General features: G+C 45.4%; 1 protein-coding gene across 5 annotated transcripts in view; it reads right to left on the bottom strand.

Moving 5' to 3' along the window:
- LOC124122194 (E3 ubiquitin-protein ligase HERC2-like) overlaps positions 1-17,678 on the bottom strand; it is a 150,968-nt gene that overhangs the window by 49,115 nt on the left and 84,175 nt on the right. For 4 of the 5 annotated variants that reach the window (XM_048387867.1, XM_048387869.1, XM_048387870.1 and 1 more), the window contains 17 exons: positions 17,322-17,413; positions 16,674-16,938; positions 15,550-15,790; positions 13,856-14,015; positions 12,927-13,122; positions 11,601-11,881; positions 10,028-10,204; positions 9,234-9,560; positions 8,192-8,351; positions 7,641-7,816; positions 7,226-7,415; positions 6,106-6,285; positions 5,201-5,391; positions 3,964-4,114; positions 3,155-3,357; positions 2,547-2,774; positions 1,942-2,125 (listed from right to left, as the gene is read on the bottom strand). In XM_048387867.1, coding sequence (XP_048243824.1) covers positions 1,942-2,125; positions 2,547-2,774; positions 3,155-3,357; positions 3,964-4,114; positions 5,201-5,391; positions 6,106-6,285; positions 7,226-7,415; positions 7,641-7,816; positions 8,192-8,351; positions 9,234-9,560; positions 10,028-10,204; positions 11,601-11,881; positions 12,927-13,122; positions 13,856-14,015; positions 15,550-15,790; positions 16,674-16,938; positions 17,322-17,413 — 3,402 coding nt within the window. The remainder of the gene's footprint in view (positions 1-1,941; positions 2,126-2,546; positions 2,775-3,154; positions 3,358-3,963; positions 4,115-5,200; positions 5,392-6,105; positions 6,286-7,225; positions 7,416-7,640; positions 7,817-8,191; positions 8,352-9,233; positions 9,561-10,027; positions 10,205-11,600; positions 11,882-12,926; positions 13,123-13,855; positions 14,016-15,549; positions 15,791-16,673; positions 16,939-17,321; positions 17,414-17,678) is intronic. The other variant, XM_048387868.1, reaches the window with a different exon arrangement.

Below are 17,678 nucleotides of genomic sequence, written 5' to 3'. Positions count from 1 at the left end.
CTACCGACTGACGTTGTCCCGGACACTGACTCTACAGAACCTACCGACTGACGTTGTCCCGGACATAGACTCTACAGAACCTACCGACTGACGTTGTCCCGGACACTGACTCTACAGAACCTACCGACTGACGTTGTCCCGGACACTGACTCTACAGAACCTACCGACTGATGTTGTCCCGGACACAGACTCTACAGAACCTACCGACTGATGTTGTCCCGGACACAGACTCTACAGAAACTACGGACTGACGTTGTCCCGGACACAGACTCTACAGAACCTACGGACTGACGTTGTCCCGGACACAGACTCTACAGAACCTACCGACTGACGTTGTCCCGGACACAGACTCTACAGAACCTACCGACTGACGTTGTCCCGGACACAGACTCTACAGAACCTACCGACTGACGTTGTCCCGGACACAGACTCTACAGAACCTACCGACTGACGTTGTCCCGGACACAGACTCTACAGAACCTACCGACTGATGTGGTCCCGGACACAGACTCTACAGAACCTACCGACGGACGTTGTCCCGGACACAGACTACAGAACCTACGGACTGACGTTGTCCCGGACACTGACTCTACAGAACCTACCGACTGACGTTGTCCCGGACACAGACTCTACAGAACCTACGGACTGACTTTGTCCCGGACACTGACTCTACAGAACCTACGGACTGACGTTGTCCCGGACACTGACTCTACAGAACCTACCGACTGACGTTTTCGGACACAGACTCTACAGAACCTACCGACTGATGTTGTCTTGACATAGACTCTACAGAACCTGCCGACTGACGTTGTCCCGGACACAGACTCTACAGAACCTACTGACTGATGTTGTCTTGACATAGACTCTACAGAACCTACTGACTGATGTTGTCTTGACATTGACTCTACAGAACCTACCGACTGATGTTGTCTTGACATAGACTCTACAGAACCTACTGACCGATGTTGTCTTGACATAGACTCTACAGAACCTGCCGACTGACGTTGTCCCGAACACAGACTCTACAGAACCTACCGACTGATGTTGTCCCGGACACAGACTCTACAGAACCTACCGACTGATGTTGTCTTGACATAGACTCTACAGAACCTACTGACTGATGTTGTCTTGACATAGACTCTACAGAACCTACTGACTGATGTTGTCTTGACATTGACTCTACATAACCTACCGACTGATGTTGTCCCGGACACAGACTCTACAGAACCTACCGACTGACGTTGTCCCGGACACAGACTACAGAACCTACGGACTGACGTTGTCCCGGACACTGACTCTACAGAACCTACCGACTGACGTTGTCCCGGACACAGACTCTACAGAACCTACGGACTGACGTTGTCCCGGACACTGACTCTACAGAACCTACCGACTGATGTTGTCCCGGACACAGACTCTACAGAACCTACCGACTGATGTTGTCTTGACATAGACTCTACAGAACCTGCCGACTGACGTTGTCCCGGACACAGACTCTACAGAACCTACTGACTGATGTTGTCTTGACATAGACTCTACAGAACCTACTGACTGATGTTGTCTTGACATTGACTCTACAGAACCTACCGACTGATGTTGTCTTGACATAGACTCTACAGAACCTACTGACCGATGTTGTCTTGACATAGACTCTACAGAACCTGCCGACTGACGTTGTCCCGGACACAGACTCTACAGAACCTACCGACTGATGTTGTCCCGGACACAGACTCTACAGAACCTACCGACTGATGTTGTCTTGACATAGACTCTACAGAACCTACTGACTGATGTTGTCTTGACATAGACTCTACAGAACATACTGACTGATGTTGTCTTGACATAGACTCTACAGAACCTACTGACCGATGTTGTCTTGACATAGACTCTACAGAACCTGCCGACTGACGTTGTCCCGGACACAGACTCTACAGAACCTACCGACTGATGTTGTCCCGGACACAGACTCGATGCTGCCAGTGCTGGTGGCTAGTGGAGCACGGGGGATTTCCTCCTTTCGCTCTGTACGGAAGCCGGCACCGGCCAGACTGACAAGTTTAGCCCAGCTGGTCAGCAGACTCCCAGTCAGAGGCAGCCTCTCGATGCTGAACTCCACCAGGGGGAGCTGCAACAACCCACAGGGAGAATGTGAATGAGTGAGAGACAGTGAGAGTGAGGGAGAGAATGAGTGACAGTGAGTGTGGGAGGGAGTGAAAAATGCGAATGAAAGTGAAAAGAGAGAGAGCAAGAGAGAGAGTGAGAGTGTGACAGCGACAGCAAGAGTGAAAGATTAAGAGAGAGTGAGTGAAAGAATAAATGAGAGTTGGTGAGAGTGATAGAATGAAAGGAAGAGAGAGAGATGGAGTGGTACCATCAGTGACTGCTAAATTCGATGCATTAGTGCTCCTTGGAATTTTAAACTTTTATTGACTTTCATTGATAAATTTGATATCGAGCATATCTATATACTGACTTCATGGAGATTGAGTTTCTCCTAACTTCACATCGGTTAGATCACCAATGATGGCAGCTGCTTGGGGACTTACCGACGTGAGCTCCGTGAGACGACATACTTGAGCCGAGCCATCGTGAAACTGGACGTGTATCTTTCCTTTGGGTGTGATCTTTGATATTGTGCCAACTCCGTAACCATCATGAAGGACGAGACCCCCAAGCCGAGGTCGGTTGTCCACCCCGCCTATCATGGCCAGAACGGCCATCACTATGGCGACAGTCTCCTGGTCCTGGCCCAGTCGGCTGTCATCACTCGGTGGCTGGGAAGAACAGCAAGACGTGTTACACAGAGATACAGAGTTTTGTTGGTTTGTTGTTTAACGCCACACTCAACAATATTCCAGCAATATGACGTCAGTCTGTAAATAATCTAGTCTGAACCAGACAATTGAGTGATTGACATCATGGCCATCGATCCATGCAATTGGGATACGATGACATGCATCAACCAAGTCAGCAAGCCTGACCACATGATCCTGTTAGTTGCTTCTTACGACAAGCATAGTCGCCTTTTACAGCAAGCATGACGTACTGGGGACCTGTTCTACCCCCAAAGTTTTCTTAGATTTTAACTAACAGAATCAACAGACATAAATATTACTGCCAGCAAGAGAGATGAGTGGGATTTTATGTATGGTACCGGTTGGGTTGGTCTGTCTTGTATGAGGTCCACGATGCGTGGCAGCTGACGTTCGATGAACTTGTTGATGTGGATGTTCCATGTGTCGAGGGAGTGTAGCTTCCTCAGCAGAGCAACAATCTCCTCCGTGATTGTGCTGGTGTAGGACGCTGTGATGGACACTGGGGCTCGTACCTGCTTCCGACATGGTCGTGGGCTCTCATCTGTGAGAAGGAAAATGTTGGGATTTGAGTCATTTTGAAATGTATTTGAGCATCAGTATCTGATGGACAGAAGTGGGAGGAAAGAGGTGCAGATGCCAGACAATTTCCTGCGTGGTGAAACCCACAACGGGTATGGTGCTGACAAACCAAGAATGGCAATCAGAGCAAATCTGGAATCTAAACTCACAATCATAGAATTCAGCAGTACTGCATGGTCCATATTGACTTCAGCAGTATTGTAGATCCAATACTAGCTTCAGCAGTACTGCATGGTCCATATTGGCTTCAGCAGTATTGTAGATCCAATACTAGCTTCAGCAGTACTGCATGGTCCATATTGACTTCAGCAGTACTGCATGGTCCATACTGACTTCAGCAGTACTGCATGGTCCATACTGGCTTTAGCAGTACTGTATGGTCCATATTACTTCAGCAGTACTGTATGTCCAATACTGGTTTCATCCATCATTCATTACAAATCATTTATATGACTACAAAGCTGGAAATATCCTGGTACAAAAGAAAACGTGAGAGTGCATTACATACAAGGCAGATTTATGTATGCAAAGGAAGTACATCCCTATGGCAACAGGGGAGACAACTTACACTGTGAGATGAGAGTGGGGTCTGTTGAGCACGCTGTCAGCACAGAGCCCAGCAGTTTGAAGAGGCGATGGATGATGTCGTTGATGCGGGTGATGTCCATGCTGTGGTCCCAGGAAGGTAAGACAGTGCGGAGGAGCTTCAGGGTCAGAATCTGCAAAGAGTTCAATCTAAGTCTTTGAATTTCAGTCATATCAGATTCATGTGGGAGTAAATCCTGCAGTTCTCAGACGTTTATCTACAATGTAATCAGTACGAACGGTGATTCAAACCCAGGATCACAAGGCAGATTAATGGATGCAAAAACATACGTCTGTTTGAATAAATAAAACTGCTTCAATTGCAACAGCTGCAGGTGTCTCAGATTGAGAGACCCAGGTCAATCCTTATCCTAAATAAACATTCACAAACTGATCAGGATCCTAAATGCCTTTGTGAGAAATGTCCTGGGTATGGGCACTCAGTTACACAGGCAACTACTGACCAACTCAACTGGTCAGGTGTCTCGGCACAGACTGATCTAGTATACAGGCAACTACTGACCAACTCAACTGGTCAGGTGTCTCGGCACAGACTGATCCAGTATAAAGGCAACTACTGACCAACTTAACAGGTCAGGTGTCTCGGCACAGGCTGATCTAGTATACAGGCAACTACTGACCAACTTAACAGGTCAGGTGTCTCGGCACAGACTGATCCAGTATAAAGGCAACTACTGACCAACTCAACTGGTCAGGTGTCTCGGCACAGACTGATCCAGTATACAGGCAACTACTGACCATCTCAACTGGTCAGGTGTCTCGGCACAGACTGATCTAGTATACAGGCAACTACTGACCAACTCAACTGATCAGGTGTCTCGGCACAGACTGATCCAGTAGACAGGCAACTACTGACCAACTTAACAGGTCAGGTGTCTCGGCACAGACTGATCCAGTATAAAGGCAACTACTGACCAACTTAACAGGTCAGGTGTCTCGGCACAGACTGATCCAGTATACAGGCAACTACTGACCAACTCAACTGGTCAGGTGTCTCGGCACAGACTGATCCAGGACACAGACAACTACTGACCAACTCAACTGGTCAGGTGTCTCGACACAGACTGATCTAGTATACAGGCAACTACTGACCAACTCAACTGGTCAGGTGTCTCGACACAGACTGATCCAGGACACCGGCAACTACATGTGACAATCCACTATAGAACAGCTATGTAATTATCCAGGTTATCCCTCACCTGTCTGTAGACATTCTTGACATGCTTCACGCCCTGCTCCTCCTCCAGGATCTTCATCAGCAGGGAGATCCACCTGGGTGTGCTGAGAGCCTGGCTGATCACCTGCCCCGTTGCGATGCTGCGCACAAACCCCAGGCTGCACCAGTTGAAGTGCTGCTCGCTGGCAATCTGGATCGCTGTTGAGTTGACATCTAGAGACCAGAAAGTAGCAGTATTGAAACCAGCCCCTTAATACACATAAAACACACTGAAAACTTAATTAACATCTAGTACAATCTTCTTCCCACCCTCCCTGGTGACACATGGCAAGTTCCACAACATACGTTCTAATGTATGTAGACAAACATGCTTCCTTATCTACATGATTTCAACCTTACATGGTTAAATTCCTGGGCCATGTTCCACAGGTTAGGTGAGGTGAAATAGGGTTTAACATCATGCCAAGATTATTGAACTAATATAGCGACTGGAAAACTAAAATGTCAAATTTAAAAATTGCAGAAAATATTGGTATGAAAATTATGGGACATATTCAAATGACTGACAGATTTTTCTTAGACTTGCAAGCTTTGGGTTTCTGACATGACTGAATGCTCATCATTTTACAAGTGATCTTACCAAAATTAATATACACAATGAATCAAATTAAGAATAAAATTCATGAAATGGATTAAAAATTCAAAGGCAGAATTACACTGAAGACTTTTTGTCACCTAACAGCGCAATAACAGGACTGACTGGCATACGTCAATATGGAGTTGTTGCCCTGCAATATGCAATGTTCAGTGTTTGCAGTAATATTTTTTTTGGGGGGGAAATATAAAACTCACTGTCGAAATGCATAAACATCACTCTACAAAACTTTTTTAAATTGTGCATTATACACACTAGAACACGGTACTCACTGAGACCATAGTTACAGCCACAGTCCACAACGTTCCTCATGAGGCCACACAGAGACCCTATAGCCTCCTTCTGAGCACGGTCGGAGTGGATTCCTGCACTCACAGACAGGGAGCACAGCAGCCATATCGTTGACCGTCGCACCAAGGACGTCGGGTGTTTGCTCTCGGGTTTGCACTTCTCTGTAATGAGGTAAGACATCTCCACCAATGTCAGGGATTCAGTTTACTAATGGAGTATGAATGGTTATGAAGGTGTGACAGATGAAGGGGTGAGGGATGAGTGAGTATGGTTTTACGCCGCTTTTAGCAATATTCCAGCAATATCACGGCAGGGGACACCAGAAATGGGTGTGCCAGATGAAGGTGTGAGGAGATGTGAGAGATGAAGTGTGAGAGATGAAGTGTGAGAGATGAAGTGTGAGAGATGAAGGTGTGAGAGATGAAGTGTGAGAGATGAAGTGTGAGAGATGAAGTGTGAGAGATGAAGGTGTGAGGAGATGAAGTGTGAGAGATGAAGGTGTCAGGAGATGAAGTGTGAGAGATGAAGTGTGTGAGATGAAGGTGTGAGAGATGAAGGTGTGAGAGATGAAGTGTGAGAGATGAAGGTGTGAGAGATGAAGTGTGAGAGATGAAGGTGTGAGAGATGAAGGTGTCAGGAGATGAAGTGTGAGAGATGAAGTGTGAGAGATGAAGGTGTGAGAGATGAAGGTGTGAGAGATGAAGGTGTGAGAGATGAAGGTGTGAGAGATGAAGTGTGAGAGATGAAGGTGTGAGAGATGAAGGTGTCAGGAGATGAAGTGTGAGAGATGAAGTGTGTGAGATGAAGGTGTGAGAGATGAAGGTGTGAGAGATGAAGTGTGAGAGATGAAGTGTGAGAGATGAAGGTGTGAGAGATGAAGTGTGAGAGATGAAGAGTGAGAGATGAAGTGTGAGAGATGAAGGTGTCAGGAGATGAAGTGTGAGAGATGAAGTGTGAGAGATGAAGTGTGTGAGATGAAGGTGTGAGAGATGAAGGTGTGAGAGATGAAGTGTGAGAGATGAAGTGTGAGAGATGAAGGTGTGAGAGATGAAGTGTGAGAGATGAAGAGTGAGAGATGAAGGAGACTGCAAGGTGACCCACCTGACTCAAGTTCCTCTTCATCTTCTTCATCATTGTCCGGGAGTTCCGGAGGCTCGGCCAACTTGAGGTCATACTTGCCCTCCTTGCCCATCCGGTAGCTGTTGGTGCTCCCCGTGTCCCACTGCACCCTGATCCAGCCGTCCTCCCCGAGCTCCCCGATCACACGACCCAGCCCCGGCGGTGGGCCATCCTACATGCAGCAAGCATTAACGAGTCAGACTGCTATTTCAGTTTAGGATGAGTAGAGTCCATAGTCAAAATTGTTACTGCTACGTCATGACAACAATGAATAAAAATTCAAAGTTTTTGTTCAACATTCAGTTGTCATTTCAGTTTTGATAGTAATTATGAGTTTTAATATTACAGCTATATTGTTCAATTGTCCTTCCAGCTTTAATTTTAACTTAAAACTAACCTGGTCCCCCCACTTCCAGTCAACACCTCTCATGACCCGAGTCCCGATCTTCATCATGGCGGCCAACTCGGCTCCAGACAGCGGCATCTGCTGCGTCTGCTTCTTGACCTTCTGTTCCTCCGGCACAGTGCACACCACCATGTTGTTGTCCGGGATCAGCAAGTCTGGGTCAGGACCTGCACACAGGATGAACATCTCACTTGCAGGCAGTGCCATTGCCAACCAAGTTTACTATCATCTCAATGTAGGACACACACCATGAGTCGGTTGTAGACCAGTTTACGGCATGTCATAAACATGACATGGCTGTTTGACAGCTGATGTCGTTACAGTGCTCTTAACAACTATATTGTCGGGGGTTTAGTCATGATTCGGGTGGGGATGACAATCTAGTAAATAATTATTGTGGCCTTATCTAGACAAGAAGTAATACAGAATCATCTTCAAAATTATATAAAATTGTTTTGTTACTGAAAATATGTTACATCATTACCAAAGGATAAATAATTAGTAAAAAACTCTCCAGTCTGAGTATGCTCTGTGTCACTTACCTGCAAGCCTCAGTATGCTCTGTGTCAGGGCGAGGACTCCGCTGTTAAGCAGCAGACTGAGACTACTGGACTGGTGTTCTGCCATCAGAATGCCCAGTGTTGCCAGGATGAACCGCGCCACAGGCAGCGCTCCAAGACTCAGCCGCTCCTGTAGAGGAACCTGAACATTGCAGTCAAAGACCTGACACAACTCACACTTACACCACATACATGGAACAAGAATACTGGACAGAACTGCCAGGATGGATGTTGCTTTGCACTGCAGTCAGCAATATTTCAGATCTCAATAGCATTTCCTGCAACACTACACATGTTTTATATGTAGAGACTAAGATAATCGCATGTATTTGCTTCATAAAATAAGCCATAAATTGCAATCAGCTCTTCACATGCTGTACAATGATTCAGTTATAAGGTACCCAACAAAACAACTTGAAAGAATTATTATGCGAGGATCAGAAGAGTGAGTGAGTGAGTATGGTTTTATGCCGCTTTTAGCAATATTCCAGCAATATCACGGCGGGGGACACCAGAAATGGGCTTCACACATTGTACCCATGTCAGGATTCAAACCCGGGTCTTCGGCATGACGAGCGAACGCTTTAACCACTTGGTTACCCGACCGCCCCTGAGGATCAGAAGAAATCATGTCTGACACTATTCTGCCTCGACAGTAAACCAAAGGACTAATTTGCCACAGAGATCCCTACAAGAGTCTGCTGGGAGCGTCAGCTGGATAGAAGGGTACAATACAGTCCTGCAACCCATACAGTGTCATAATACAGCTTGCATTGAAAATTTACATCACATCTACAATGATACCAAACAACAGACTTGTGGGGCTGGGGGCTGAGGTTCAGGCAATCTCAATGATGCTAGACATCACCTGATAATCAAGTTCACACAAAGATGTTCCTTTCACAGAAATGTGGAATTTCTGACTCCCCACAGTTGTGGACAAAACGAAACATAACTGCTGAAACTGAAATGCTGACAATACATAACCCAGTGTGAAATACTTGACAACACATGTTCTGCCTACCTTGGTGTTGTCCTGAGCTGGTTGGGAAGGGTTAACTCCCTTTGCCTTGAAGGTCATGTCAGCGGAAATGACACAGGATCTAAGTTCACGAATGGCCCAGCGGTACAGTTCCGCAAATGTCATCTCCAGTAGGATCCGATCACAGGGTGGGATGAGCTTGACATTGGCCAGACAGTGGGGGAGGGGGGTGTTGAACTTGCGCCCCACCGTCAGGAGTCCCTGCCAGCCACACAGGACAGCGTACTTGACGGAGGGCACCAGGTGGTCCTTGTGGACCAGACACAGCATGTTCTGGATGCCCTTCAGTCGTAGCTCAGCCCTCGCAACCTGCAAGTATAGGGCCGATGGGTTACCTTAAGCATTTCATAAGCTGTGTCATGTTTGGTAAAGTAAATACAAAGTATTTTGTTATAAATAATACAATACAGTATTTACATTATATCAAAACAAACTGATTTGTTTTTCCATTATTTTGCAATTATTCGAAAAAATGGAAGTGGCAATTGAAAAATACATGGCTGAAATGGTCGCACATTATTCTGAACTCATAACTCGATTTATAGGTAACATTTACAGGAAAAATCGTATGATTTATTTTATATCGCAAGGCTTATTTTCATGATTTTTGTATCATAATCATAATTACAGCCCGCTCCTCAATTTGAACTGAAATACTTATAGCAAATATTCAATTTATAGCTGTTATAGATTGCATTTTATTGTCACAGGCTGAATATTAAACCATAATATTTCTTTAAACATTGTAAGCATGGTGGTTGCTGACAAAGTGTTACCTGATAGTGCAGAGATCTCCGCAGCTTGTCGATGTCTATTGGGTGTTCGTACATGACAAACTCGATGATCTTGTTAACCAGTGGCATCTCGGGATGGGCCCCGGTCAGTCGCTGACGCAGCGCCTTCAGCCTCTGGGTGCTGGTCACTGCACTGACCACGTGATCCCAGGGGTCAGTCTGCAACAGGGCAAGAGGGTGAGTGAGTTTGACAGCAATGTAAAATAGCGGCTGTCATCAAGTGGGAGTGAGTGGGTGAGTGGGGGATCGAGAGTGAGTGAGTGGTTGTGTTTGGGAGTGAGTGGAGGGGTGGGTGGGTGAGTGAGTGGAGGGGTGGGTGTTCGAGAGTGAGTGGCTGTGTGGGTGAGTGAGTGAGTGAGTGGGTGAGTGGGGGATCGAGAGTGAGTGAGTGGAGGGGCAGGTGTTCGAGAGTGAGTGGCTGTGTGGGTGAGTGAGTGAGTGAGTGGGTGAGTGGGGGATCGAGAGTGAGTGAGTGGTTGTGTTTGGGAGTGAGTGGAGGGGTGGGTGGGTGAGTGAGTGGAGGGGTGGGTGTTCGAGAGTGAATGGCTGTGTGGGTGAGTGAGTGAGTGAGTGGGTGAGTGGGGGATCGAGAGTGAGTGAGTGGTTGTGTTTGGGAGTGAGTGGAGGGGTGGGTGGGTGAGTGAGTGGAGGGGTGGGTGTTCGAGAGTGAATGGCTGTGTGGGTGAGTGAGTGAGTGAGTGGGTGAGTGGGGGATCGAGAGTGAGTGAGTGGTTGTGTTTGGGAGTGAGTGGAGGGGTGGGTGGGTGAGTGAGTGGAGGGGTGGGTGTTTGAGAGTGAGTTGCTGTGTGGGTGAGTGAGTAAGTGAGTGGGTGAGTGGCGGATCGAGAGTGAGTGGTTGTGTTTGGGAGTGAGTGGAGGGGTGGGTGAGTGAGTGACTGAGTGGGTGGGTGGGGGATCGAGTAAGGAGAGAGTGAGAGTGAATGGGTGGTCGAGTGAGTGAGTGAGTGAGTGAGTGAGTGAGTGAGTGAGTAGGGTGAACGGGTGAGGCCTGATAATTTATGGTATTGATGAGTATTACTAAAAATAGAAAGGGATTTACCCTCAAGTGGTATTCTCCAAACCTAACCCAATCTCCGCTTGTTGGAACCTCCTAACATTATTGTAGCAACATTTCCTGCAACTGTACCCTATGAACAATTTGGGATTTGGTAAGGTAATGAGTTGTCACCATGCCAGCATTAAACAGAATGGATGCTGGGCTCTAATAGACGTCAGGTTGATGCCTTGTGTGAAATTAACGTCTGGGCGTCTAATAGATGAAATGCAGTAACTACAAAGCAGTTTGTACTAGTGTTTGTTAGTTTGTTGTCTAACGCCGCACTCATGCATATGAAGGCGATCTGAAAATAATTGAGTCTGGACAAGACAATCAAGTGATCGACATCATGAGCATCAATCCATTAAATTGGGATATCATGTATCAACCAAGTAAGCAAGCCTGACCACCCGATCCCTTTAGTCGCCTCTTAAGGCAAGCATGGGTTCTTCAAGGGCGAGTTTGTACAAGAGTATTTTTCATTCTTGCTGATTTTACCTGTTTCAAAGGGGGGTGGGCTTTCTCCATCTCAGAATCAGAACCGAGCAGAGCATCTGGATCCAGGTCGAATCCCTCATCAAAACTGTGTTCTCTCTCCTGCATCTTCCCCACACCCGCCTCCTCCTCCTCACTCCCCTCCTGAGCCTCTGCTGCAGCTGTTGCCGACTTCTTCAGCTCAGCATTCACCTCTTCCTTCGCTGCGGTGGAGCCCCCAGCGGCCTGCAAGGTGTCCGTCTCGTCCTGGTCTCGCTCCTTGTCCTCCCTGGACTCGGCCAGACCTGTGGGTTATACACATCGAGTCAAAACCAGCCGTAACATTTTAAATATCAGTTGATTATTATGGCAAACTTATTTCAGCAAGTGCCCTTGTCAGGAATATGCCCAACAGTACTGTGGACAAAATAGTACCTTGGGGAGATATCTATGACAATGAACCCTTCTGCAATACCAAACAGTCCTGGGCCCACTTGCACAAAGCGATCTTAGCGCTACAACCATTGTAAGCCTTTGTTAAAGTATGGGAGTTACGGTCATCTTAGCGCTTAGATCGCTTTGTGCAAGTGGGCCCAGGTTACATCACAGGGTGAGTGAGTGAGTCACCAAGATTTTGATTTTACATAGTGAGCAGGGGTTGTGAACCACACAAGGCTAGTGTTTAACTAATGGCAAAAATATAGGGTTGGAGATTGGTCACAAAGTGTAGCCAAAAAAAAACAAGGACTGGCTGACTCAGAGTCAGTATGATGTGTCTGAGTTTGGTATTCGTGTCAAACTGCAGCATGGTGTCTAAAACCGGCAAAAGTCTGGACAAGTACAACAAGAGTTTGCCACTAACCTTGGCTATATCCCCAGCCCCTGTTGCAGAATTTATGACATAATTAAATCTAAACAAACCCTAACCTTTTTTAACACAGATGGAACTTGTCATGGAAATTGTAAAAAAACAGAAGAGCTTGGAACCTAAGTCCATCTTGTTGCCATGGAAACTAAAAAAATAAAAATTTCTAAAATTTCTAAATAGCAAAAGGCACCAGTTCAGCATGTACTTGACAGACCTGCAAAGTTTCATGAAAAAATATTGAACGGTTTTGAGTTATGCTCCGGAAACAAAACGTGACGGACATACGTACGGACGAACGGACGGAACCCGTTTCTATATCCCCCGCCAACTTTGTTGGGCAGGGGATAATCAGACACACACACACACATGCATGCATGAGTGAAATGATCTTGAATGCGGCAAACTCCATTTCACTTCACCTAAACCTCTGCATAAAGTCTATGCCAGCTGTTTGTTGAGAATTCCCTGACCAGAACACTCACGTTTAGACTTTTTCTTGTCCTCTAGGAACTTGGTTATGACTTCCCTCCAGCGAGGCAAAGACCTGAGCATCTTGGATCGGGCAAATGCATTAACTTCGTCACCGACAGCAGGTCGGAGTTCATTGAACAGAAAGTGGCACCTCTCGATGACAGGTGCACATACTTCCTTATACGACCGCCCCTGGTCTTGATGTGCCTGGGGGAGAACAAACATGGCATGAGTGAGTGAGTGAGTTGGGTTTAATGCCGCTTTTAACAATATTCCAGTTATATCACGTGTCAGCTTAATGTGGGAGGAAAGCCCGAAGTGATGCAGGTCTCAGAGGTTTACCACTTCGGTGAAACTCACGAGCACGGGTATGGTGCTGACAAACCTAGAAACATAATTGGGGCGAAACTGAGATTCGAACCCACAATCATAGGCTTCTGGCGTGCCCAAGGTATGCAACTCTACACAGCGAATCGCGGCGCCTTAGACGACTGGGCCACCCGTGCCCCCAAACATGGCATGAGACATTGAAACCTCCACTGTCTGCATGCTGGATGACAACCCTGGTGAGTATTGACAAGCCTGGACACTCCCGTCACACTCACTGAAGAGGAGTGAACTCAGAGCAAAAGGAATACAAGAGACATTATTCAACATATACAGAGGACTACCAGAATGTTCCATTCTTATATCAATAATGTGTTTGTTTGTTGTTGTACATCACACTCAGCAATATCATAAATTTATAATGGCGACTGATAAATAATTAAGATTTGAGAAGGAATCCAATTATTGAGACAAGCAATGATTCACACGATCTGGGTACGATGACATGCTATCAACCAAGTCACTGAGTGTAACGGCTCAATCTATTAAGTCACCTCTTATGACCAGGATATTCTAACCTGGAAGTCTGTGCCCAAACCTGATTACATCTCACCTTAATCAAGGCCTTCTTGGTCTGTGCGATGACCCTGCAGAGTTCCGCGAGAGACCTCGGCAGGCTGTGCTTGCTGCCATGCTCCCCCTGGCCGTGTTCAATGAGACCAAGGACGACATGGCCGAGATCGTGGTGCTTCAGTATCACTGCCATCAACAACCTGTCCACACAAACAGGATCACACTGTCACACAAACAGGATCACATTGTTACACAAACATGATCACATTCTTACTCAAACATGATCTCATTGTTACATAAACAGGATCATATTGTTACACAAACATGATCACATTGTTACACAAACATGATCACATTGTTACACAAACATGATCACACTGTCATACAAACATGATCACACTGTCACACAAACATGATCACATTGTCACACAAACATGATCACATTGTTACACAAACATGATCACACTGTCATACAAACATGATCACATTGTCACACAAACATGATCACACTGTCACACAAACATGATCACACTGTCACACAAACATGATCACACTGTAATACAAACATGATCACATTGTTACAATCATGATCACAATTATACACACACATGATCACACTGTCACACAATTTTACAGACATGATCACACTGTCACACAAACATGATCACACTGTCATACAAACATGATCACATTGTTACAATCATGATCACAATTATACACACACATGATCACACTGTCACACAATTTTACAGACATGATCACACTGTCACACAAAGATGATCACATTGTTACACAAACATAATTATGTTGCTACACAAAACATGATCACTGTCACACAAACACGATCAAAGTGTTCCACAAACATGATCACATTGGTACACAAACATGATCACACAGTTACACAAACATGATCACATTGTCACCCAAACATGATCACACTGTCACACAAACATGATCAAATTGTTACAAAAACATGATCACACTGTAATACAAATATGATCACATTGTTACAATCATGATCACAATTATACACACACATGATCACACTGTCACACAATTTTACAGACATGATCACACTGTCACACAAACATGATCACACTGTTATACAAACATGATCACATTGTTACAATCATGATCACAATTATACACACACATGATCACACTGTCACACAATTTTACAGACATGATCACACTGTCACACAAACATGACCACACTGTAATACAAACATGATCACATTGTTACAATCATGATTACAATTATACACACACATGATCACACTGTCACACAATTTTACAGACATGATCACACTGTCACACAAACATGATCACATTGTTACACAAACATAATTATGTTGCTACACAAAACATGATCACTGTCACACAAACACGATCAAAGTGTTCCACAAACATGATCACATTGGTACACAAACATGATCACACAGTTACACAAACATGATCACACTGTCACCCAAACATGATCACACTGTCACACAAACATGATCACATTGTTACAAAAACATGATCACACTGTAATACAAACATGATCACATTGTTACAATCATGATCACAATTATACACACACATGATCACACTGTCACACAATTTTACAGACATGATCACACTGTCACACAAACATGATCACACAGTTACACAAACATGGTCACTCTGTCACACAAATATGATCTTTTTCATATGAAGTCAAAACTGATATAAAATTATTTTCGAACGCGTTACCTGCCAACCTCCTCCACGGGGTGGTCCTGTGGGAAGGAGAAGGGGAACACCAGGTGGTTCTGCTTGAGGAAGCTCTCCACGATGCCCAGGAAGGCCTTCACCGTGGGGTCCTGTATCCGGCCCTCCGCCAGGGCCTGCAGGAAGGGGCGTGCCACGTCGGTGCTGGGGTTCTCCTGCTGGTACAGGCGCTCCTTGTCCATGGCCTGGGGGAGGTGACACTGCTCCGACGTGGGTGTGGCACCTGAGAGGCAGGGAATGAGAGCAACAACTGGTGACACTGGTGAACAAGGCAACAGAGAGTAGCTTGTCACAGGTGGTCCCCTAGCCAAGAGCTATTCATACTTAGCATAGTACCCACACTGCTGCATCTTCCCGAGACAAGGGAGTTAACTGACTGCAAAAGTCCAGTTCCTACCCTTGCTGAACTAAGCAGGAATTAAGAAGTTATATTTAGGCTGCACTAACAAGTCTATGCATAGTCCAATTAAAATCGTGTAACAAAATCGCCATCCAGTTCGTAAACTGCTGTGCAGATTAGGGTCTATTGCAGGATTTGCAAAGCATATGTACCGCCAACTCAGCGTCAACAGATATTTTCCAAATCTTTTCATGTTTTTAATCAAGGTGCTCATGTGGCGCCGCCATTTTTTCTAAGCAAATGCAAGTGATATAAGAGGTGGAATCTGTTTGGTCAGTAGGAGGGATATAACTTGTAATAGCCACTGGTGGTGCTTCGATTGAACCCAGAAATTTCTGCCTACTTTAGCAAGGGTTGAAACTGGACTCTTACAGTAAGTTAACTCCGTTGCCTCGGTAAGATGACACTGCCGTGGAATACCAGGTTATAAAGACACAAACATAGACTAATAGTGTGGCCATTCATTTTAAAAAGAAGTTTGATCTCTTTCAACACATCAGTAAAGCTGATATTCTCAATTTCCAGGGCATCATTCCACAAAGCAATTGACCACACGATTCAGGACAGGATTATGGGTATGGCACTCAGAGTGGTTGTAGCATTAACACCACTTCATGTCATGGAGCCACGGCAGTCATCTTCATTGTCACCTGGCTCGTGACTGAGATGGATTTCTGAAGCTCCTGATTATTTTCATCCTGCTTACCTGGTGTGGTGGTGCATGAGCTGGGAGTCCGACTCTCGCCCTTCTCTTCATCGTAGCTGTTGTGAGGCTGAAGAACCTGCAGCCCCCCACTGAAGAACTCGGCCTGCAGCCAGTGTCGACTCTCCAGCTCATCGCTAGACAGCTGGGAGCTGCGAGCCAGCTCAGCGGCATGGAGACCCAAGAGAATACCCAGCGTCCTTTCTGTGTCCATCAGAGGTGACGACATCGTGTTGGAGTCTGTGGTCTGAATCACCTCCTTCTCGGGCTGAAACAGATGATAACGGCTTTACAAACTCGTCTTAATTCAATTATTGTTCAATATGAATATCTGAAATATTTATTCAGTCTTGCTGATATAAAGTTGAAATAGTCGCCTTGCAAGTATTAATTCAATTATAGTTCAATATGAATATCTGAAATATTTATTCAGTCTTGCTGATATAAAGTTGAAATAGTCGCCTTGCAAGTATTAATTCAATTATAGTTCAATATGAATATCTGAAATATTTATTCAGTCTTGCAGACATTAAGTTGAAATAGTCTCCTTGCAATGATGCCATTAAGAGAATGGCTGCTTATCTTTGATCTAACAATGAAAACAGTCACTCAAAACAGAATCTCAGCCCTGCTGGTGAAGGAAACACTCACGTCCACATACTGCCCCACATAGAAGGCCATCATCATCTCCCTCGCCTCCTCGGAATGGTGGGCAGCCTCAAACGCTGAGGATGCATCTCGACCTGGAACAATATTGTACTTGTCATAAAACCACTTTTTATGTCAGCATCAACACTCCCACAACTACCTCTCTAATCATCTTTGTACATAGACAGAGTGTATTTGGCAAATGAAACAACTCACATGTGAATTGTTTGATAGGCATCACATAGAAGTTGACGGATGACAAAGCAGACACAATTTATGGATAGCAACTTCTTTAGTTACTGTAAAGGCAACGTTTTGATATAGATCATTATACCGTTGTCAAGCAAGACTGATTGATGA

This window comes from Haliotis rufescens, unplaced genomic scaffold, assembly GCF_023055435.1.
Source record: "Haliotis rufescens isolate VD_foot unplaced genomic scaffold, xgHalRufe1.0.p SCAF_7, whole genome shotgun sequence".
Lineage (NCBI taxonomy): Eukaryota > Metazoa > Mollusca > Gastropoda > Lepetellida > Haliotidae > Haliotis > Haliotis rufescens.
The sequence above is the reverse complement of the archived record's forward strand: the minus strand, read 5'-3'. Positions and strand labels throughout refer to the sequence as shown.